General features: G+C 36.7%; 1 protein-coding gene across 13 annotated transcripts; it reads left to right on the top strand.

Annotated features, from left to right (window-relative positions):
* The first annotated feature begins 2,446 nt into the window (after nucleotides 1-2,446).
* znf740a (zinc finger protein 740a) lies at nucleotides 2,447-24,484 on the top strand. 13 transcript variants are annotated; one of them, XM_023423378.2, is made up of 21 exons: nucleotides 2,447-2,744; nucleotides 5,445-5,607; nucleotides 5,823-6,005; nucleotides 6,615-6,761; nucleotides 7,414-7,534; nucleotides 7,782-7,865; nucleotides 9,648-9,731; nucleotides 11,262-11,345; nucleotides 11,863-11,946; nucleotides 12,431-12,514; nucleotides 12,891-12,974; nucleotides 13,676-13,759; nucleotides 15,684-15,767; nucleotides 16,140-16,223; nucleotides 16,595-16,678; nucleotides 17,145-17,228; nucleotides 18,048-18,131; nucleotides 18,578-18,661; nucleotides 20,127-20,210; nucleotides 20,623-20,741; nucleotides 20,956-24,484. In XM_023423378.2, exons 2-21 carry the CDS (start codon nucleotides 5,563-5,565, stop codon nucleotides 21,127-21,129), a joined length of 1,965 nt encoding a protein of 654 aa, XP_023279146.1. In that variant the 5' UTR covers nucleotides 2,447-2,744; nucleotides 5,445-5,562; the 3' UTR covers nucleotides 21,130-24,484. The 13 variants fall into 13 exon arrangements, with proteins under 13 accessions (XP_023279146.1, XP_023279149.1, XP_087034752.1 ...); XM_023423379.2 differs by lacking the exon at nucleotides 2,447-2,744 and adding an exon at nucleotides 2,943-3,093; XM_023423381.2 differs by lacking the exon at nucleotides 7,782-7,865.
* The last annotated feature ends 322 nt before the right edge of the window (nucleotides 24,485-24,806 follow it).

Here is a 24,806-nt window from a genome sequence, read left to right as displayed (position 1 = left end):
TGGGAGTGGAAGAGCCAGGTCATGTGATTTTATGGTCCAACGAACTGGTAGGTATTACATTACCCCTACCTGGTACATTTACGTCTGTGTGTGCGCTTTGCATACCACCCCTTGAAATTGCCAAGAACAACGGCTCTTTTTTCCGAAAAGGAAAAGGAAAGAAAGAAAGCAGACATACCGAACAACTCCAGTTTCTTACAGTTTGTGTGACAGAGCAGCAACTGATTCCCCATGGACAGTCAATACATTTCAATGCATAGTAATAACACTATTACTACTATTACTACTACTACCGCTAATAATAATAATAATTGTGATGATAATAATAAAATAAACTTTATTTAACAACTTCCATACACAAAAAGCAACTCAAAGTCCTTCATTAAAAAATGAAGGAAGTGTTAATTTTTGTTTCACATGTGTTGTCAAATTGATGATGTTTTCTGTGTTTTGTGTATTTGCATGTGTTTTCTTAAGTTGCAGTGCGTTGAGCTCTCAGGGCCACTGTAGATTAAGGCATTTTCATTCTCCCAATGGCAACAATGTAGGGACAAATGTCATATATGCAACATTGCTATAAGAAACAAGCTAGATGCCTACAGAACTATAGAAAAAATCAAACTGTAGTACCTTTGTGAGATCTTGCAGTACTAATTGTAAGTGGAAATAAAATGAGGTTGTCCTTGTGCACGGTACATTGCATGTTTGCATTACATTTGCCTTCTAAATAAGGCAAATTAATTTGAACCCTTTGCCCCTCAGGACCAGTCCTAGCCTGGTCAGATGCGTACACGAACTGATGAAGCCTCTTGGATGAGAGGTGAAACGTCTTCACAGACAAATAACCTAGTCCAGTTGTTTTCGATTTAAAAAACTCCTTTAGGAATTTGAACCCTTTGCTTCTTGCTCCAGTGCTGGCAAGCATCTGACCTGCCCAAGAGTCCTTTAGCAAGGCAGTGTGTCTTTTCCAGCTCCAAGGCTGTTGTGGTGAGGTGCACTGATCACTTTGAACTGGGGCCAAGAGCAGTATTTTAGTTAGATCAGTGACAGAGTGCTTAGAAAATGAGTTTTTTGAGTTAAAGGTTTCACTGTTATGCAGTAGCTAAAGCTTACATATTAGTCCATTTTTCTACTAAACTAAATGTAACAATACCTTTGTTATATTGCTAAACTTAGAAAAAGGGTGTTTTGGTCGATTTATATACTATATACTATATATATATATATATATATATATATATATTCTGATATAATAAAAAAACAACATATATCAAAACATATTTCCTTTTACTTAAAAATCATTCAGGTCAAAACGATGCTGAAGAACAATCACTTGAAAAGGGAATGAGCCAACTCTTTTTTTTTGTTGTTAGTTGCCTAGTAACTGGGTTAGCATGATTTAAACCAACTGACTCTCTATATTGAAAAGTTTCATAAAAGATATATGATTCCAAAATCTCAATGCATAAAAACAGTCCTTTAATAAATCCTCCCTTCATGATGGTTATAATGTTCAGTTTTTGTTGAAACTGTGTTAATGAGGTGCTGATTCAACTGTATGATCATTTTGGCCGCTAGTCTGTGGTGCTGTTGAACTGTGTAGTGTTGACAGTTCCTATTATCTTGTTCACCCCTAATGAGGGTAAGCCAAACAACTGACTCACCTCTCTGTATAATGCCATACAGTTCAACAGTACCACTAATTCCAGCTTCCAAAATGCTCATACGGTTGCATCAACACAGTTTTAACACAGTTTCAATAAAGACAGAACATTATGAAGATATTAACTTCATGAAAATATAATTTATTGCAGGACTGTTGTATTAGACTGCATTAGTTTTAGCTAGGTGTACCATAAACAGACAAGTGGGTGTACATCAACACAGTCAACATGGAGCCCAGCATTATTGTGTTATGAGCTCCAAGATGGTGTTTCCTAGTATGGGTATGAGGATTTACATAGGCTAAGCAATCGCTAATCACACAAATGAAGATTTCCTGAAATGCAAGAGCCATAGAAATTATTTCCTATGCTAATAACTGATTAATGAGGAAAACTTAAAAAAGAGATTTTGTTTTTTTTGTGTGTCAGGCAAACATGTAAACCAAGTATAACGCACAAAAGAAGAAAAGATGTAAATGCAAAGTGCAGAGTAAATTCACTAAAATAAATAAATAAATCAATACTGACACAATTAACAATGACGTCATACCCCGTTAAATGGCAGATTGGCAGAAGCTCTCTCATAGTATTAATTATCCTAAAAGAATAAGAGCAATAATAGCTGTCATATTGTTAAAAAAAAATATTAATTTGGTCAGTCAATTAGGGCAAAGGGGCGGCGGACTGACCCACTGTAACCACCACTGTTAACACATCCATAGTGTGCACGTCCCTGTTTTCTGTCATTTTAAGTGCTCACTCCTTCCTCTTCATCTGCGTCTCTTCAGTCGTCGTCTGCTGCAAACTGAGAGAGGCCAGCGCCACTACAATAGCATATCGATATAACATTAAATAGGCGTTAAACCTCTACAACAGTATAAAAATGGATTAACAGCAGATTTTTCCCCGTCCTTTCAAGAAACGCTCTCTGTTCCCGGGGAGCTGATAGAAGAAGATGACCCTTTTCTCTTCGCTGGAGGAGGCTTTGCTGCTGTGTGGGGGAGTGGGTTACATCCTGTGGCGTTTCCTGTGTTTGTAAACTAGACGGTGTTGAAAACGTCGGGCGAGTGAAGCTAAAAGGTATATATATATTTTCTTCGCTTTTCTTCGATGGTCGGTGAATTTTGACTGTGCATTCAATTGTCTGCATTTTCTGTGTAAAAATCCATGCTCGGCGAAGCGCAGCAAATAGATTTATTCAATATTACAGCGTCAATGTTAGCCATGGCTAGCTCGCTAACAAATGTTAGCTTAATCATCGGGAGGGGGAGGCTCTCACAGCGACGGCCATCACGAATGTCTTTATCGCTCAATCTTGTCTTGAACCAATTGAGGCTGTGTCTTATAGTAGTATCATGGCGAGAAGATGAATTGGTGCAGTCTGCAAGATATATACCATCGTAAATTTCCTGATCAAACCGATAACCAGGTGGGCGAAAGAATTGTTCGATTACCAACATTGTAGTGGGCGAGGGCGCCAGCGAGCAGTTAGCTGTTGGCTAGCTGGTGTTAGCCAGCTTGTTCAACATCAGCAAGACTTACGTTAGGTTGGGTGGTAGTGTGAAGGCCAGTTTAGCCAGCGCTGAAAATTACTTATTTATTTTCAAAGCAACATTGTGGTACTTTTTTCTTGCATTAACTAACAAGATCACAGCCATTGAAATAACTATACGACGGTTGTGTTGGAGTATTTTAATTAGCGTTAGCCCATGTTAGCGCTTGCTGTCTATTTTCCTAGCAACATTAGCTGGCTAACAAACGCCACTGGCGAAAACACTGTAGCCTTGCTTTCATCGGGCTACTGTTCACTTTTACGATGGCACAGTCAACTTGTGCTACAGTCTGACAAAAGAACAAACGGAGTCAATGCATAAGTTTAACCTGGAAAAGCTGCCTTCAGATCGAGCAATGCACCTTTGATTAGCGCTAGATTAACGGCCTCTTTGTAACACGCTAACAAACCCCATGTCAAAACCGTAGTACCAGATTAGCATTGGTGAATTATTGCTTAAGTATATATGTTTTAACAGCCAAGTTTTCCGAGCGTTTGCCTTCCCCTTTAACAGTAAATATAGTGGTCCAACCACTCTCACTCATAGAAACTTCACTTCAGGTTTATACTTTCAAATTTCGTTCCCATTGAGCTGTTTGTGTGTTGAACCATTTTGAATTTTTGTTTTGATCGATACTGGCCAGTTTTAAACTTCAAGTTTAAGAATTAAAATCCACGGTTTTACTGTATAACAGTCCTCTTTTATGTTTTCATATATGTTGAATTCCACTTTTGTTGTCTATTTTAGACAACTTTTATTATATCAGAATTAGAATTAAAATAATTGATATGTGTGTTAAACATTGTGAATGAGTTGAATATTGTGAGGTGCTAGAAGCTCTCTGTTTAAAAAAATACTGGTTGAACCAGTTATATTCAAAAAAATTACATTATTCTGTAATTTGTCTGGTTTGAGATTTTTCAAATGATGAAGATTCCAGTTTTCTATGGAATCCTATCTTCCCATGGTTCAACTTGTTTCCATCATCTCATTCCCTTGCAGCTTCTTACAAAATTTGAAAGCTTGTTAGAGTACAAACAGACCTTCCATACTGCAAGCGCTATGTAGGTCTATGTGTATGGCCAGAACATCCAGGTGTGCTTTGTGGTTGGATTGCCAGCTTGTACTTTCTGCTGTACAAACACGTAGACTTGCATCAGTGGTGGCTAGGTAGCTAATAGCATCTAAAATAGTAATAATATAATATAGGGCTGGAGGAAAAATGAGTTACCTTTATTGGTCAAGGTTTGGTATCAAAAACAAGAGGAAATTTGGTTAGTGATTCCTGTAAGCAAAGTTGGATTCTGCTTCCATCTTCTTCAGTTGTTATGCTTTCAGCGCTGCAAGTGTATACTTTTCAACAGTGGACCGCAGCTAGCACTTCAAACCATGAGCCCCCAAAAAACACAATAGTGATACGGCAAAACAACATCACTTTCTGAAAAGCATTATATGACTGGACTGTTTTTGATGTCCATGATGCTCCCAAACCAACATAATTGACATTCAACTTAAAGCCACTGTAGAAAATTGTGTTTACTGTTTTCAACATAGGTTGTTTTTTCCTCACCAAAATAATATGTCAAGAATTTAGGAAAAGGCGGAAACCAATAAGCAAAATTACAATCAAAATTATTAAAATTGTAAAATAAATAAATAGATTTTCCCAGATTGGTTTTTTAAACACTTGAGGGTGACGCATATCAGCATCATACCTAACAAGATAATGTTATTTATGTTTATTTAATTAAAAAAATGTTTTTTTATTTAATAATCTTTTTCCTCTGTGTCACCCAGTGGTGAAACAGATGTGATATCCAGCTATAGTCCCAATCACACCATGGTTATGAGCAGATTTTTTTTTTTCATGTGTGAGGACTATTCAGAAGCGAATGATTGAGTAAGTCCATCAGTTGCCTGCTATAGTCAACTAGGGTAGTTCTAAAATAGAAAAAACATAGCTACAAAGGAATTATAAAATATAATTTATCAAATATTGACCACGGCGAGTAAACTATAGTTGTCCGTTTTTATAGGTAAGTATACTGGCTAATTTCTGTCAACAAAAAAAGCTAAATCTTCTTACATCATTATTTGTATAAATGAAGAATATTTTTGTGTGTTATATTTTGTGATGTTTAAATGTCATTGTAAAAAATTACCATCCCAATTGGAGTTGATGGAGTTTAATGTTTGTCTGTTTCATCCACATCCTCCTCTTCCTCAGTTTTAATGCTAGATGAGTGAGGTGGGTGTGGCTTCCCACCAGCCCGACCATCCTGACTGACGGATCTCTGGATGACCTTGTCCCCACCCCTGTCCCTGCGCTCACATACACCACAGCAATGTCACATCTGCCCAGCAGCTCAGTCCGCGACCATATGAAATGGGTTTGTTTTGAGAACACCAAAGTGGTTACAAATAACTTAACTTGCAGTCTTGTGTCACTCAGGATGTTGTCGTTGATTGAGTAGCTTGGTAATTGCCATGTGACTGGCAGTATTGTCTTAGATGCAGATAATTTCATATTGCAGACTATTTTTAAATGTTTGATACAGGTGTTAATGTGTTGTTGTTGTCCTGTTTTTTTTTATTTTTTTTGCAGGCGGGGCTGCTTGGCTGCGAAGCTGTCCTCTCCAGTATGGCCCTGATGCAGGCCAGCTCCATGGCTGCTCCGCCCAAAAAAATGATGGCTCCACTTGGCCATGGACCACCGCAGAGAGAGGGACCTGACCGTGCTCCCCAGAGCCATATGATCCTCCCTTCTGGAATGAGCTGTCCACCCCTGGTTAGAACCCCCTTAGGAAATGCAGAGTGGAAATGGGGCTGTTTTATGCTGTGCATTAAAATTTGTGAAGAGTGTAAACTATTAGCTTTAAGAAATTGAAAATTAAATTGTGGAAGGATTTTCCCTCTGAATGTAATCATGATGGTTCACTCAACTTTAAAACAATAACCATTTCTTGATTATAGAATATATTGTAAAATGAGTTGTCATAAATATGTAGTATTTAGTACTATAAGTACGTAAATACAAAGTTGTACATCAGGGCAGATAGTTACAGTTTTAGAAGTTCCATGTAGCTGATTGTCCTTATACCTGAGTACAGCTTTCTAGTACATTAAACTTAGGATTTGTCTCAAAATCTTGAAAAGATGACAAAATCTTGCCCTAACCAGCACAGTATATGGAAATGGTCCCAGTTGTTTTAAATCATGTGTTGGTTTTTACTGAAATCAAGACCACTCATCCACTCCGACTGACAGTGGCAAAAAATGCACATAATTGAGGTTCAGTTTATCACTTCATTTTAGTCATATTCAGATATTGTGTTTTTAGTTTTAAAGTGTAATCGTTCTGAAATTAGAAAATAATTGACTTTTTCTGTCTTTGTAGCTTATCCGGAAGGAAGGTGAATTCCAAGCTCCCCGCCTGCTGGATGAGAAGGAGATGAGGGCCAACGAGGACATGCAGCAGAAAAAAAAGAACAGGAAGTCAGTGACGCCCTGTAAAGTGAGAGAACAAGAAGGAAGGGGAGGGAAGGTCAGTGGCTGTGCTTGCTAAATGGGGAATGCTCTTTGCAGTGCATGTTTATTTTGCCTTATTACAAAAAATATGTCTTTACTTGCTTAAACATATTTTTGTGAAAGTATTCAACAATATTCAAGTCTGCCTGACTTGGAGCTTTCATGTGTGCACATTTTGTTTGTGTGGGGGTGGGGGGAGGAGTTCAGGGAAGATGTGGAGGGGGTGGAGGATCTCTAGAGAGGAAAGAGGGGGAGGGGAGCAGAGTGAAGCGGAGCACAATAACTGCAGTTGTGTGCATAACAGGGGGAGCAGTAACATGAGGGCATTAGGCCATTGGAAGGGATTGTGGGGTATTTTTCAATTCAGATGTAAATTACATTTAGTGAAAAAGCAGAGAAAACTTTGGGGTATTGCTTATTTATACCAGACAGTTAGGGTTTTAGAAATGATAAAACATTTAAAAAAAAAATAGACACAAAATAAATAGCCATAACCCTATAATAATTAAATTTCAGAGGCATTTTTACATTTGCATCAGATCCTTAACAGTTGGATGGGTATGTGTGAAAAATGTAGTATTGTTTCATTGTTTATTTATATTATTATGTATTATCATGCTGTAATTTGAAACAAATGGTGAACCATTATTCTTTAATGTCATCCTTAGGGCACAGGTGGAGATGAGAATGGTCCATCATCCAAAGTGCAGAAAAACTTTATTTGTGATCACTGTTACGGAGCTTTTAGAAGTGGATACCACCTGAAGAGACATATCCTCATTCATACAGGTATGGGTCATGCTTGGAACAACTCAAGTTTACAGTTAAGCCTAAACAGCTTTTAATGCCTGAATACATGAATCATTTGTTGAAAGAGTCCCTGAGAGCTTGAGTTGGATTGAATTTGGGAGTGTGCAGCAACTGTAAGGTTTTGCAATGGCCTGCTTAAAAACCTTGTTTGGTAATAGCTTTTGCCTCACAGCTAATCGGTGGTATCTGTGGGGACTTTAACTAAAACTGGTGCTCTTCGGTTTAGGGGAGAAGCCGTATGCTTGTGCCGTATGTGACATGAGGTTTATTCAGCGTTACCACCTGGAGAGACACAGCCTCATTCACACGGGTATGCGTCCCTTAACCGTACCCATATTGCATAAATCTGACTACCTCTGTAGTCTGTCACTTCAATCAATGGACAGATGCTCAGGGTTCATTTTGTCTGTGGACAGTAATTTCCAACAAAGCCACCCCCCCCCAAAATCTGTTCAGCCCAAAATATAATGCACAGTATTTGTCTTACAAATGTTTGTTCCCCAACACCAGAAAAATTTACATATAGTACTTAAAACAGTGTGGTCCAATAGTCCCGAGTCCACTATTAAAAACTCATGTTGTTTTATCATTTATGATCAGATGTTTTTTCCATTTTAGATGTCCATTATTTGCCATAACCATAGATTCAATACTGTCTGGCACCAGTTGTAGAAATGTTTGCAAGATTTGAGAATTCCCATTATTTTATCACTATTTTAGAGGATCCCAGAGATGTTGGAAATTAGCCTTTGTTGTGATTGTCATAAACTCTCATTGCAATTTCAAACTTTGATTTGTCTGTAAAATGTTGATATTGTTTGGGTTATGCCCATATTCGGCTCATCATTGCAACTTGTTTTGTTGTTAAAATGATTGTTTTGACAAGTGAAGTAGTAGTTTCTTTGTTCATTTGGATTTGTATTGTTGATGCAGTTGCTGTTGGATCCTGTCACTTTAAAGCATACTATACTCAGGCTTATAATCCTATATGTACTGCCATCTATCAGTTGCCGCATGCCCTGTAAACACCTTGTGTGGTACAACACTTAACAATGCACTGTTGGGCAATGCTGAATCTTGGCTGGTTGTAGTCACAAGTACATGAGACCACGTCTGACCACCCACGCTATTCAGCCATCTGACAACCACTTCTATTGAAACATTCATTTTAGGAGCAGGTCGTAGCTACACATAGGCGACCATATTAATTTTGTCAACATATGGTGTTCTTTGTCAAAAGACCAAAATAGTTATGACTATGTGTTACAAAGAATACTACTACTACTGCTATTTGAATGTTCAGATTTTTGAGACTTTTCTGTTTGCATTTCTTAGACCTTAAATTTTTTTTTTTTAGCAGATTTAAATAAGATATTCTTGAGGCAACTGAGTAGAACAAATTATTTCTATTATATGGATAAATGAAGACAACAAAGAGTTCTCTAAAAAAGACTTTTTGATAGTGGACTTCAAAGTGGACTCAGACTTGTGGACCCCAATATATGTATGTGAAAGCCTCAAAGCACAGGCCGCAGGGAAAAATGCAAGATTTATTTATTTATGTATCATAATTTTTCTATGTAATGATTACTTTGTCAGTGAAAATAATTGCATGGACATCAAAGGACTATGTTCTTAATTGTTTATGTAAAATGAAAACTGAGAAGTTTATTGAGAAACATTTATGCATAGTGTCAATATTTGCGTTGCACCATTTCACACAAAAATTTTTGTTTTTCATTGTTTAAGAAGTGTTCACTGTGGGTAAGTCAACTTCCAACCTCGTTTTTCCAAATCAGTTACTACTGCCCCAGTATTCATAAAAGGAAATGCTTCAGTAGTAAACTAATGTTGACCAGATCTACCTAACTAAGTTGGCATGGTTTATATATACACATGTATATATATATATATATTACATTGTTCCAATATCTCAGTAGCTTGAGTAAGCAGTCGCTCTTTTTGGCAACAGAGCATATGTTCTTTCTGTTTTTTTGTGTTTTGTTTTTTTTGTTTTGTTTTGTTTTTTTGGTTATATTCTCATTTATTTAATAGACTGAATAGCTAATAATTTTATGCTCTGTGTGTGTAGGGGTGAAGCCGTACGCTTGTTCCATGTGTGACATGAGGTTTTTCCAGCGTTACCACCTGGAGAGACACAGACTCACTCATACGGGTATGCGTCCATTTACCGTACCCAGTTCAAATTATGAAACTTTATTTAATCAGGAATTCTCAATATATCAATATTTCTTATTCAAATTCAAGAGATGCTTGGGAACAAAACCTTTTACAGTCTGAAATACATAAGCAGCATACAAAAAATTTAACGATAAACTTTGGACTGATAACTGACCTGTATTAAGTACTCAACAGAATTTTTAACAGTTTTTTAGAATTACACTTTGCATATCGAATTTTAAGGGGTCCTTGGTTTGGAGTGTACAAAATCAAACCAGTGACTGATGCAGGGGTTCATACTTTGCATCCACTTTACGCTACCTTTTCCTCAGCACAGGTTTTTTGCAGTTTAATAAAACAATAGATGAGACAATAGCCTCCAGAATTACTACAGGGTTGACTCAACATCTCTATCACACTGAATGGCCAGTTATTGAACATGTCAAACAATAGGCCATTTTATTGTAGTACACTTTATGAGTAGATACAAGTAAACACCTGTTATAAACTCAAATTGCTCCTGTGGACCCTTCAAAGTGTATTATCCCTCTTGTACCATTGCTGTGCAACACAATTCATTCTGGCTTTTTTTCCCCTATTATTTATTTTCTAAACAATCTGTAACTACTACTTTTATCATGGTAGAAGAGCCGAAGAATTAAAGATCTAATCTCCGGGAAACTAGTTCACTTTGTTGTTTGGAAAACACTGCTGTCTTTAACAGAAAGTTAAATTAGCAAAAAAAGTTATCATTTATTTTAAGCAAATGTTTTATCGTGGGCAACAGTTTGTGTTAATGCCCTTCTGCACAAACCAGTCATGTTGAAGTAGCTGATTCAATCAGGCCATGGTATATTATGGGAATAGTCCTTTGATGTCCACACTTACTTGACATACAGACTAATGGCTGCACAACTCACGTTTCTAAGCTGTAATTTTCTACCTTTTTAAATTAAGATTTTTATTAGTTGCGCAATTGCTTGTGCAGATGCTTCTGCTGTAAAATTATGGCGGAGATCAGATTGGAAGCTTTTGAAAGTTGTTCTTGAGGAGTGCTAGAAAACAAGCACACTTGTAACACTTAAACGCAACATACACTTTCCTGCCACCATAAATTTAATATGCTATATTGTTGTTAAACCATTTTTAACTTGCAGTAAGTTGCAACAAACGAGCTCGACTCAATTATTTGTAGTAGTGAACGGTGGAGAAGTGTGCTAATGTTTCTGCTTCAGCTGGCCAGTATGATCACCGTCTTGATTCCAACTTGTATGTTTTGTTTTAAACGTGCTTAGCTTATATCCTGTTGCTGCTTTGTTTCATGATGTGTTCTGGATGATTTGAAAATGAATTCTCCCCATAACAGAAGACACTTTGCTAATTAGAAGTGAAACAAATAACCCCTTTGCATGAAGCTTGACTAGAATGTGTAATGTTTGCCCGGTCCCAGTGGTTTAATGCCTGTGAATGATGCTTCCCTAAAATATTCCGTCTTAGCTAATATGTCGATACTTTGTGTATGTAGGGGTGAAGCCGTACGCTTGCTCCATGTGTGACATGAGGTTCTTCCAACGTTACCATCTGGCAAGACACAGCCTCACTCATACTGGTATGGGTCTGCTTACCCTAGCTTATTAGGTTGTGGTGTTTTAGAAGTACCTTAACTTTTGAACTCATTGCAGTGTAAACCAAGATTTAGGGTGTTTAAAATGACTAACAGCTTCAAATATTCACAATTTCATGAACACTGAGATGTATCCAGACATGTATTAAGATGGTAAAATCTAAAACTTATCTTTTTTAGCGCTTGATGTAAATACATGCATACATAGTGGAGCATCTGAATATTACACAACTTCAGCTTTTCCCCTGCTGAATGCTCTACTTTATTCTGCGCTATTTCTTTGCCACTCCTAATTTTTAAAAATACATTTATCTAACTGAAATGACCCACTCACTCATGGTCACAAGCCCGCATCCTGCAAAACAAGCATTTGTTTCTCAGGCTGATGGTATAATTTGTAGAAGCAAAACAAGAGCTATTCTAAGGGAAGAGTTGATGGATATGTGTTGAAACTTATTTTTTCTGTTTCTAGCTTATATTTACATACTTTTTGTGTGTGTAGGGGTGAAGCCATACGCTTGCTCCATGTGTGACATGAGATTTTTCCAACGCTACCACTTGGCAAGACACAGCCTCACTCACACGGGTATGGGTTCGCCCTTCTTTGTTACATTAGAGCCCAAATACCCAGTTTACTGAAGTTTATCTGTCCCTTGTTTACAGAATGACTTGAGTCTGGTTTTTAAAATATTCATAGGCATCAAGCCGTTGTAACTGTTGGGGCATGCTGGAAGATTGCCTCTGTTTTTGCCTTAACCCTTTAAGGCACTGTTTTGGACAACATTTCATTCATTAGTACTTAACTGCAGTGCCAGTAAATTATGCCTAGACTTGAGTCTTAATACTTTGTTGGTCTTTGCTGCGCGGCTCGGCATTGAAAAGCAGTTCTGGGTTCAGCTAAAAGACATTTTTTATGTATGTGGACAGATTAGAAAATGTTAGTGGAATGTATTTAGTGTTATCATGTTGGTGCCACTACTTTTGGCATGTCTGGATACATAAAATAAGTGAGTGTGTCCTGTTCAGTTGATTGTGTTGTTTTTACAAAATACTTTGCTCTGTGTGTGCAGGGGTGAAGCCATATGCTTGCTCCATGTGTGACATGAGATTTTTCCAGAGATACCACCTGGCAAGACACACTCTCACCCATACGGGTATAAGTTTTACTTATCCCTCTCACTTGACTGTATCAGGGGTTGTAGATATTTGCCCTTGTGCGTAGGTATGGCCTACCTGTGAGAGTATATTGAAACAAAGTACCTTGTAATTTGTGCTACTCAATATTCTTGACTATGAAAGATTAAACTTGTAGGTTTTTCTTTTCTTTTTTTGGTAAACTCACTGTACTTTCTGACTGCTTTTAGGGTTGACATGACACATTTTATGTCTTGTATGTATTGCCTAGTTGGCCATGAATATCCATTAGACCTTGTAATGACATAACACTGACTAGTGTATATAAAATGATATATTTTGTGTATAGTAGATCATGAGTATTCTTTTCTAAAGTTTGGTACTGTATGCGTTTAGGGGTGAAGCCATACGCTTGCTCCATGTGTGACATGAGGTTCTTCCAGCGTTACCATTTGGCAAGACACAGCCTCACTCATACTGGTATGCTTGAATTAATTGTTCCCCTTTCACTATGAAACCTTTCATATAAACCTACACATGATTTTTTTTAATTGATAACCCCCTCTATATATGATACCATAATTATGCCATTTCCAAAAAAAATGTTTAATAGACTTTTTAGGCTTTGTTGGAAAACTGTCCACTGAGAAAGTGACTCTGTCTGTCAGCTACTTTGTTTACTAATTAACACTGTAATGGTACTACTGCATGTTTATAAATGTATTATATTACATATTCATTTAAAGGCACATTACACTAAAAAGTATTCTAAATGCAGGCATCAATAGTTTAAAATCAAGTCAAGAAAACAAGAATGTTTTTCAAGATTTTATCAGGCAAGAATATTTGGCCTGACTAAATAGTGAAATGGTGCATCCTGAACATGGTAACTTGAAAAAGCTTCAACTTTTTTTTTTCACCATCACAAACAGTTTGTTTGCAGGATGACTGAATAATACTCAAGCTGGTCCGAGCTGCAACATATAGTCCTGTTTCTCCCCACTTAACGATGCACCATAACTCTTGATGTCTGCAGGTTCTTAGACTCTTTTTTTGTGTAAAGTCTTAAAAAGAATTTTATCTGTAATAAAGCATGCAATTATAAACAACCTGAAGGCATTTCATTATGTGAACTTCATCATTGTGCTGAAATACATCTAACACTCTTGTGCTCTGTTTAGGGGTGAAGCCGTATGCTTGCACTATGTGTGACATGAGGTTTATACAACGTTACCAACTGGAGAGACACAGTCTTACTCATACAGGTATGTCCTCATTGTTTGAACTTTGACCCTCTCTCCCTGTCTTTGCTCCTGCATGCGCACACATTAATGTTTACATGGCTGCTTCAAACTCGAGTTTGTATTGCTTTCTGTCACTATATTGACAAGTGCTAACGTTTCATGTAACATTTACAAGGAACTTCATAAGCACGTACATAACAATACTTTTGCCAAGACTTTGTTAATGAAATGACATGATGAACATGAAGCAAAAAACACAATTTTATGTTAGTTTGTAGTTTTATTTAGCTATTTTGTTAGCTTTTAGATGTCTGCAAGCCAAAATTGATTTAAATTACTTACATCTTTCCATTTCAGACTTTTTGTGTAAGAATTGGCTCAGCTTTACTGTAACTAGAAACTACTGTGACACATACATCATATCGAGTACGGTCAGCCCAGTGGCTGCATGTAATGAATCTTTCCAGTGAAAAACGGAGTTTGAAATATTGATATTACTTTTTAAATATGTTTTGTAACACAATCACCAATCCTATTTTTTGCTTACATAATTTAAAAAAAAACAAAAAACAGCCTGATTCTCATAAGTAAATGAAATGTGTAATGGATTAGAAGAGCACATGGACATTTTTAATAGACCCTTCTAGTGAATGCTAGTGTCTGTGGCTTGCAGACTCAATAACATAATTACACATTAAGATCTCTTTCCTCTATTTTCATACAAAACTTTTTTTTTATTTTTATTGAAGGCAAATAGAGTAGGAAATCTGTAACAGTCCCCCATCTGAACATGTCACATTAATAATACCTAGTAAAGCTATGTGAGGGAAGTTCTAACTGTCCATAAAGCTGGGTCTTAAACTGAGTCAAGGAAGGCGTTTACCCTGAGGCAGGCGTTAACCCTTGACTCAGTGTCTGTGTCATAACCTGGAAAATCCCAGATTCTTGTTCTTTTTAGAATAGCTATGGATAAAGATGATCAAATTCTGACTTAAGGAGTGTGTGCTGGTAACATGGCCTGATGGGGGTCTTAATCTGTGAGTGGAGAAAAAACCCTGTGTCGTGTTTCAGCTGATGTGAATATGGCTCACAGTATATTTAGGCTAAAATTCTCAAGGGGATTTTTTTCCTGCAAAAAATTAAAACGTGCAGATTCAGAACTGACTCAGCTTAGTCATTGTGTCATTTCACATTCAAAGTAATGGCAATAAGATAACATATAATCCTCTGTTATGAATAGTTAAGTTTGATTTTTCAATTTGAAAGCAGGTTTTGTGTAAAGATGTTGTGTCAGTCTGTTTTTACATTACAAATTTTAAATATGAAGAGAGTGCAAAGTTAATGTTTGTTTTTTGTTTTTTTAAATATAAGTTATTTATATAAATAATATGGTTTTCAGAGCATTTTCGTTACTATAAATCAGTATTTAAAGTTAAATCACAAGAGTTGCTATGTAAACAAATGTCTAATCTTAATGTATTGTGCATAGTTGTTTACCAACTGCCTAAAATTGTCTAATCTCTGCGATCAGCGTGACAAAAGTTTTTACGTGAACAAATCTGTTGCAAAGCTCCTATTGGCATAGTTTAAAATCATCCTATTGTGGTAGTTGGAATGTGCCCATTAAATTGTCTGGTGATTTGGTAGGTTTTTAGGTTTGAAGATAAGTTAATATTGCAGTCTATATGAGATATTTCCATTATCCTTCAATTTTTCCTAATTTAAACTTTGGTCTTAGACCTTCAGCAGTTAGTTATCTTCAATCAGATGTGAAAATGTCATTTCCAATTGGAATAACAGATTTTTTAAGCATGCTGGAATTTACAGTGTAAACAAAGCGCTGATAAGTGCAACCGAACTTTACTAAGCAATTAGTAAAGTTTAGCATCGATCATTTTTGGCAGTTGAGTCTTTTAATGCTAAAGTTGGTACTTTGTGTGTATAGGGGTGAAGCCGTACGCTTGCACCATGTGTGACAAGAGGTTTTTTCAACGCTACCACCTGGCGAGACACAGCCTCACTCATATGGGTATGCGTCAGCCAATCTTAACCCAGTCACAAGATTAGGATGCTGCAACATGTGAATGCTTGATCTAATCTTAAATATCTGTATTCATATGATGGATGAGAATTATTTTAAGTGTTAAAAGCCAGTAGATGACATCATCATCTCATGTGTTGTGTAAATAGATTTTAGATCTCTGGGAATTTTGTATTTTGAAACAAGCACTTATTATATTGTACCCTTGTAAGTTATTTTAGGGTATGACATTGGTTATTAACCACAGATATCAATTTAGCCCAGATTTAGCCCTTCAGTTATGAAGTGGGAATACAGATTTATTTATTTTCTTTTGGTGGCAGAGACACAAAATTAATTTTCTTGATGCTCTGCATTTAGGTGTGAAACCTTATGCTTGCACCATGTGTGACATGAAGTTTTTTCAGCGTTACCACCTGGCGAGACACAGCCTCACTCATACGGGTATGGGTCCGTGCACCGTGCCCATGACATTCAGTGTTAGAAATCAGCGTGCACATTGAATTTTGTTAGATCACTTCAGACATATGCCTGTTACATTTAAAGGAAATGTCAGTATGCAGTGTAAAGTTTTAACATGGTTTCCTAGTCTCTATCATCAGTAAAGCAGGATAACAGTTCAGTTTTATTGTTCTGATGTTAGTTGGTAACTACAAGACTATGAAATGGCTAGAGGAATTTTATTTTTTTTATATTTTGTGTTTTTGCATGAATTGGCAATTGTGTGGTTAATAACCAATAGCGTAAATATTAATTCCTAAATTAAAAAATGGAAAGTGAGGCAAAGTAATATAATATTGCTACTTTGCATTTAGGTGTGAAACCTTATGCTTGCACCATGTGTGACAAGAGGTTTTTTCAGCGCTACCACCTGGCGAGACACAGCCTCACTCATATGGGTATGCGTCCGCCCACCTTACCCATGTCACTGAGATCAGACTGTACTTACATTATGTTAGATACAGAGTCAGTCATCCAAGGCAATTGTCAATATTCTTTTAAACTGACCAGTTGAACGATTTCTTGATCAGGCCTCCCCTACATTATGTGATAAAAGAAACATTAAAGCAAGTCTTAACTTGTAAAGAAATACAGGACTGCAACATCATCAGCTCATGTGATGTGTTTAGTTGTGGATTTGGGAATTGGGTTAAACATTTGGATTTATTCTTTATTGGATTTGGAGGAAAAACTATTTAAAAACAAGCATTAATTTCTTAAAATGAACTTCAAAAGAATTAAAAGAAAAAAGTGGTTAACAACCCATCAATTCTGGATAGATATTAGGTGTGTATTGCTTATTGATGGATTGTGAACACAAAAATTACAAAGTCTGAAAATAATACCATAATGCTCTGCGTTTAGGTGTGAAACCTTTTGCTTGTACCATGTGTGACATGAGGTTTGTTCAGCGTTACCACCTGGCAAGACACAGCCTCACTCATACGGGTATGCGTCAGTGCACCTACCCTTCTCACATTTTGTAGGTCATTATTACATAGTCTTTATTGTGGTAATATCAGTAGTGCAACAGTTTAAACTCAGATGTTTAATTTTAGAGAGAGCAAAATTAGTAGTTGTGTTTGAATCTTTTAAGCAATAAGTAAGTTAGTATTTTCTCTGTCAAACATCTGTAACCTTTAATTTAAGTGGGTTAAAGTAGTTTACTTGAAATAATTGATGTCCTCTAGAACATTTAGCACCTTCTAAAAACATTAACTAAAAAAGACTGGAAAAAACCCAGCAGTACAGACACATTCGGCTTCTTCCTGTGCTTTTAAACTCTCCTGTTACATTTATGGTTACCGCGATGCTTAGAAATAGCTTTTCAGAAAAGCTTTTTTTAGTGGGCAATCTTCATTTACCTGAAATGTTTGCTGACATTTTGTTTGCACATTGAAATGTGCTTTAAAGCCACTGATTAAGCAAAATGCTTGGTTGGTTATTAATGATGATTTAAATCCTCTATGGTTAACAGGCTATTAACTTGACTGACATAGTGTAAAGGTAATGATTGCAGTGCTCCCCGACTGTAATTGGTACTCTTTAGGATACAGATGGCTAATCATTTTGATTGGTGATATAGCTAAAATGGTCAGTTGTAGTTGCCTTTGTTGCTAAATGTGTTACATTAAAGAAACATTGGACATATCGTTTTGTTTTTTGCATGAATTTGCAAATGTGTGGTTAATAACCAATAGCTTAGGTATTTATGGTAAAGAATGGAAAGTGAGGTAAAGTAATATAATATTGCTACTTTGCATTTAGGTGTGAAACCTTATGCTTGCACCATGTGTGACAAGAGGTTTTTTCAGCGCTACCACCTGGCGAGACACAGCCTCACTCATATGGGTATGCGTCCGCCCACCTTACCCATGTCACTGAGATCAGACTGTACTTACATTATGTTAGATACAGAGTCAGCTGTCTGAGGCAATTATTATTATTCTGTAAAAGTAACTCACATTTTTCTTGATCAAGGCTATCCTACATTATATATGTAAATGCACCATTAGAATAAGTCTTTATATGTATATAAATACAGGGCTGTGACATCATCAGCTCATGTGATGTGTTTAGTTGTGGATTTGAAATTTGATCAACATATTTCAATGTATTCTTAATTGGACTTAAAAAACATAAACTTGACATGCATTCTTTTTACGAAAATTTCACATTAGAGAAAAGTGGTTAACAACCCATCAATTGTAAATAGATGTTTAAATTACATTACTGATTGATGGATTGTGAAACAAACTAAAAGTCCTGAAAATAATGTATTGATGCTTTGCATTTAGGTGTGAAACCTTTTGCTTGTACCATGTGTGACATGAGGTTTGTTCAGCGTTACCACCTGGCAAGACACAGCCTCACTCATACGGGTATGGGTCCGTGCACCTACCCTTCTCACATTATACAGATCACCATTTATTCATAATTGTGCTAGGTATTAGGTTAGTTGCTACTAGTACGACATTTAAATTACCAGTACTCTTCATTTCACATTTCTGTAACCTGTACTTAAAAATAGGTTATCTAGCAAAAACTGATTGTTGCCCTCCAGAATTGTTAGCAGGTAGTGTCAACCTCTTGTGTTTTACACACTCTTGTTTAAGCTCATGCCTAATAAGCAGAAAGCTAGAGACACCATGTGCCATGGAGGTAGCATGTGTCTGTCTGCTTCCCTCTCCTTTAACTTTTAATTCTATCTTGATCCAGATGATCCAGATGGTGTTGGTGAGAATCCTAAAGGGCAATTTAGATTTACAGTTAGTCTGTTTGGTTAGATGCTGTTTATTTTTGATCAGGCCTTGTTTACCAGCCTTTTGAGTTGATTTTTACTATGTGTATCAGTAATACTGGGGGGTAGTATGAGAACTAAAATGTGAAGCACAGGAGTATGTTGCCCTTTAGCTAGAGTTTGATGTTAATGAACCTGACTCCAGTTCCATTTGGGATTTCTGGTCCAAGTCCTGGCTGCAATTCTTGGTATAATTCTTAGTAATAAAAAAAAAAAACAAAAGCAAGTAGTGAGTCAAAAATATGTTGAAAGTAAAAATATATTTTCGGCTGACAGTCATATGTCATAAATAAGCACAACTGAAAAGCACAACAATTTAATAGTTTTTCGTCTAAATTTGGAATCAGAACTGGCTCTTGAAACCCAACCCTAGTAAAAAAAAAAAACAGGCCGTGTACGACTGTCATTTATTAATCATTGTGAAAGGACTTTTTTTTTCTTTTCTTTTTTTGCAGATCAACACAGAAATTAATTGCATTGTGGCAACTTGTCAAGTATTAATGAAACTCTTGTGAATATTTTTATCTTTTTACAGCATCTTAAAAGTAGCTTTAGTAAACTTGATACCCAGGGACTGGTCCAAAGTCAAACTCAAACCCTTGCAGTAAAAATGGTAAACAATGACTAACTATTTGTTAAAGTTTTGTGGTGTAAATACAGGCATAATAGATCAGAGGTGAGAGGATGCTGAAATAGTCTGGTTATTTCACTGTCAAGTGAGGATGTTACTGATGATTATGCAGACCAAACACAGTCATTTAAATGTTAATCTCACACAGCGCATATGACAGATCTTGGTGTTTTTGCTTTGAAGCCATGTTAAGCTCCACATTATGTTAAGAACATTAAACACAACTGTATTTTTAGATGCATGTCTGAACATTTGAACATATTTTCTAAAAAAAAAAAAAAGGAAATGCACATCACATATTTAAAATTAGAATGAGTTTATATTTCTGCCAGTGTTTTAGTGTTAGCTTGAGCTTGAAGGTTGTATGTATTGCACATGTGGGTGGTAGGGCTAATATATTGCTCTGTGTGTGTAGGGGTGAAGCCGTATGCTTGTTCCATGTGTGACATGAGGTTTATTCAGCGTAACCACCTGGAGAGACACAGCCTCACTCATACGGGTATGCGTTCCTTTACCGTACCCTTATTACTGAAAGAGGCTCTGGCGCTTGCAACATAACGGGGTCACAACAAACTCGAGTTTGGATTGTCAAGTCATTTGATGGGATGTTGAACCAGCCTCAAAATACTTGCCCCAGTTTTTGGGGCCTCTATGTTGCGTAGATCTGGGCCATGAAAACAAGAAATTCCACTCTGATCTACACATAATGAGTTGATGACGAGGCCTTTTAGAATATCCATTTGCTGAAAGTACACTGTTAAAATTTACTTATAGGGCAGTGTTTTCCAACTTTTTGTAACTGTTGGAAATTTAGTCTGCAAAGAAAAATTAACAAGTGAAAGTTGCACGCTATTTGTTAGTACGAGACTCTAAAATTGATGCATTGACTGTGTATTTGTGTGCTCTTGTAGGAGAGAAGCCATTTGCTTGTGACATGTGTGATATGAGGTTTATCCAGCGCTACCATCTTGAGAGACACAAGCGTGTCCATAGTGGGGAGAAGCCTTATCAGTGTGAACGGTGCCAGCAGGTATGTATGAACCGACACTAAGCAAATAGAATCTAATTTGACATTTATGGTATTTATGTATTGTTTAAATTTGGTCTTTGTTAGACTTGGATGTATGAAATTTACAATATGATTGATATCTTAATATTTTAAAATAGACTGGTCTGAATGCTATTTAAACATTAACCCCCATATGTGCCTTAATTATTAACCATGTCCAATTTGTGTTTCAAAGAACTTTTCTCGGACAGACCGGCTGTTGCGGCATCGGCGGTTGTGCCAGGGTCGCAGTGTAGCCAAAGTAGAGAACCAGCCATGCTGCGAACCACGCCCATATCCCCAAGAGCCCCCACCCGCACCTCCAACCTGGAGTCCCCTGCATCCCCCTCCAGGCCGGCTGGCGGTCTGACATTCCACCTTCCCTACATCTACAACCCCGCCAGAGACGGGACAAGCCACAGGGTTTCTTCTTCTCAGCTCTGTGCTTAGTGGCGCCACACTCTAGCACAGACTGATCTTGCAGCTCCAGTCTTGGGATTACTAATGACAGAGGGACATTTGTGTTTTTGTTTTGTTGACTTTTTACTGTGTTTCCTTTTTCTTCCCTGTTTTTTTAAAAGACGAGACTTTTCTGTGATGAACAGTGGTCCTGTTTTGTACTTAATCTATTTGATTTTTGCAAAAAGAAAAAGGTTTTTATTATTGTTGAAATATATCTGCATTTGGTGGTACTCGGGAAGGGCAGTGGGTATTGTTTATCCTGACGTGTTAGCAACAAAATGGGATGAAGTGGTGAGGAAAAGTATTTGAGCTTCTTTCTGATTTTTCCTATGTGGCCAATTTTGACACACAAGGATTGTCACTTAGGGCAAAATTGATAAAACTGAACTTTCCTTCAAGGTAAAGTAAGGAAACCACTCTGTTGACCTCTCATGTCGACCAGATCTTGCTTGCCTTTGCAGCTAACATAACGTTTAGCATTAAGACATTTCACTGAAAGCAGTATCTGGTCTAAATATGACTCAAACAAAATTTCCCTGACTTCATCAATATAGGAGGTACAGTTTTAATGATTACTTTGTGTACATAATTGAAAATGATTATTATTATTTCGCTATGGGACTTGAGTGGTGATTTTTTTTTTTTTTTTTTGATATGAACAAAATGGGCCAAAAAGAAACTGAAATTTTGAAATTTGGTTCAAATACGGTCTGTTGCCATTGTTTCAGTGAGATCCTGAGGGAAGTTGGAGTGTGTAATATCAGACAGTGCTTCATAACTGTAAACCAGGACTTCCAAGACTTCATGAGATCATCATGAGAGGGCAACCTGCAGTTGACTAGTTGTGTCAGACATGAAGGGTCGGGTCACAGGAGTATCACCTGTGTACCTTGTGTTCTGTGTCATGTATGACATACTGATGACTCAGGAAATGGCACAGGGTGGCAGCCTTAGCAAGTCCTCCTCCTGAGTTATGCTATTGTACTTACCACTGTATATATTTTGAGTATATATACAGAGATCTCCAGTACTTGGCGCAAAACTTTCTCTGTTGTCCATAGATCCTGGTCTAAAATGGTGCAGGTTGGCCACTTGAAGTCCCATTATGTTGTTTGTACAGATTCTCACATTGTGAGATTAGTGGGGGTATACAAAATCTTGTGGCCTTAGTGTGTTTCTTTTTTCATTTGCCTTTTTCTCAACTGTTTATTATTGTGGATCAGATGTATTTACTAAGACGAGACAGCCTTTCATCATCATGTTTTTTTTTTTTTTATCCTAAAGCTGTCAAGGTTACACAGAGTTGATGGCTTTAGTGGTGTTAAAACAGACTAATGTGTTCTCCTGTCGAGAGAGGTTGTCTTTATAATGGCAATGAATATTTTGGGTCATTGTTACTGATAACATTATAACACCGTATATAATCTTAAAAGGAGCCCCTGAGAGTTGGACAGTCCTTGTGAGAAGTCAGTAGTGCTAAATTGTTTCCCACTGCAGTGCTTTGGCCGGTCACAGGCCATAGCAGAATCAGCACTTGCTTGATTCTGCTTCACACTAACAATTGCCTTTTTATCCAAATATTATGTGGTTGGTGTGTAATAATGGATGTCTGTCATGTCATTGGGTTTAGCCTTAAGTAAGTGCGGATACACAAATAATAATCATTGTAGTACTAAATGATATTGTAACGAACGATTTCTTTTACCTATGATGAACTTTGATCGTATTGTGTGGAAGTCTTTGACTTTGGTCGGACAGCAGAGAGGCAGTTGATAAGAGCCACTGTGCTCCCTGTTGAAGGATTTCTCAAACTTGATCCTTTCTGTGACTGTTGAGTTGGTGATGGCTCTGTCTTAACCGTGCTGTTTAACCCAGAAATCAGTGCTGGGTGGGAGGATTAGTTTACAAGGCCGAACATACGTGTGCATATCAAGACATTACAGCTGTTCTTTGAAGCCACAGTGAGTAACAGATGGCTGAAAACCATCAAGGGTGATTTCAGGGCAGTCTGATTTGAATCACACTGAGCTGAGAGAGAATTTGTTTTTTAATTTAAATGTCTAGATAAGACTGATGGAAGACTGAGATGGAAACCCTGAGTGCTTTATCCAGTCTTTGATTTGTAGGATGAAATGATGTTTGTGTTTGATACGAACAAGTTTCAGATTACTGAGTTAATAGATTTTTTTTGTTTTGTTTGTTTTAACCAAAAGTATTATGGGAAGATTTTCTTTAAATGGTCCATTGATATCAAGACAAAGCAGTGTGAACCAAGAGGGGATTCAGTTTTAAGTGACTTGGAAGGGTAAAGTAAAACCCAGTGGCAGCAAAGGGGCCAAGTTTGAGAAATGCATTAACTTGCTCTGGAAACACTATTCCAAATCTGTGGAAGGGATACTGCTGGCACGAGCACATTACTGATAATGGCTAAAGGGCAATACAGTATATAGTTGACGTCACTTGTTAATACCTTTTTGTCATTTATTGTTTTTAGTATTATCAATCTCATTGTTAAAATGCAATAGAATCCTTGAGTCTCAGATCATTTGTTTATAAGATTGAGGTTTTAATTTTTCAGACAGATCAAAGGATTTATTTGCCTGAGAATTTCTCATCACATTTTGATGATTGTTTCAAGGACCTTTTTTTTTTTTTTTTTTTTTTTTTTTTTTTTTTTTTTTTTTTTTTTTTTTTTTTTTTTTTATTCTGATAAAATTGTAAACACTGGAGTGAAAGGAAAAAAAAAGACAAAAAAGAGAGATGGATATTTTTTCCTTCAGACTGTACTAGATTTTAGGTTTTAGACAAAGCCTATTTCTCCTCAACTTGACACAGAAAGTGGACAGAACAATTTGGATCAGTACAGTTGAGAGCCCAGTATGTTCAGTAATTTTAACAATAGAGGCAGTAGTACCACAGGAAAATGTTTTCTTTCTTATACAAAGTCCCTGGTATTTGTAGTAAATTATATTGATAATGGTATTAGATGAACAACAGCATAACAGTAGCTATCACAGATTAGTTGTTTTCTTTATTAGTCTTGCATGCAGAGTTATGGTCCTCAGTTAAGATAGGATCTTGATATTGATTATTTTGTGTAGGAAAATGAGTGCTTAAGAATAACTTCCTAAAAAAATGTTACAATGATTATTGTAAAATGGGCTAACTAATATGTACCCTTGTGATCCAATTAGTTTCAACTGTATGAAAATCAGAGGAGAGGCTTCTTACTATTATGCTGAAATAAAATACTTTGTAAAGGACTTCTGTATGCTCACTGGATGTGTTGACTTAATTTTGATGTTTTTCAATTCAGACACTCACAGTACCAGTCAAAAGTTGAGAGACACCTTCTAATTCAATGGTTTTTCTTTTTCTACATTGTAGAACGATGCTGAAGACATCAAAACTATGAAATAACACATGGAATTATGTAGTAAACAAAAAAAAGTGTAGACAAATGTTTTAGATCTTAGATTCTTCAAAGTATCCACCTTTTGCTTTGATGACAGCTTTGCACACTCTTGCCATTCTCTCAAACATCTTCATGAGCTAGTCACCTGGAATGGTTTCAAAGTCTTGAAG

This window comes from Seriola lalandi, unplaced genomic scaffold, assembly GCF_002814215.2.
Source record: "Seriola lalandi dorsalis isolate HSWRI2012SDOR001 ecotype SW California unplaced genomic scaffold, Sedor1 jcf7180002054692, whole genome shotgun sequence".
NCBI lineage: Eukaryota > Metazoa > Chordata > Actinopteri > Carangiformes > Carangidae > Seriola > Seriola lalandi.
This window is presented reverse-complemented; position numbering and strand designations above follow the sequence as displayed.

What these genes read in the sequence shown, in the direction of transcription:
- znf740a (XM_023423378.2), top strand. Translation starts at nt 5,563, where the DNA reads ATGTCACATCTGCCCAGCAGCTCAGTCCGCGACCATATGAAATGG. An exon ending in ACACAGACTCACTCATACGG is followed by an intron (nt 9,732 to 11,261) that starts GTATGCGTCCAT and finishes TTGTGTATGTAG; the next exon opens with GGGTGAAGCCGTACGCTTGC. An exon ending in ACACAGCCTCACTCATATGG is followed by an intron (nt 16,679 to 17,144) that starts GTATGCGTCCGC and finishes CTCTGCGTTTAG; the next exon opens with GTGTGAAACCTTTTGCTTGT.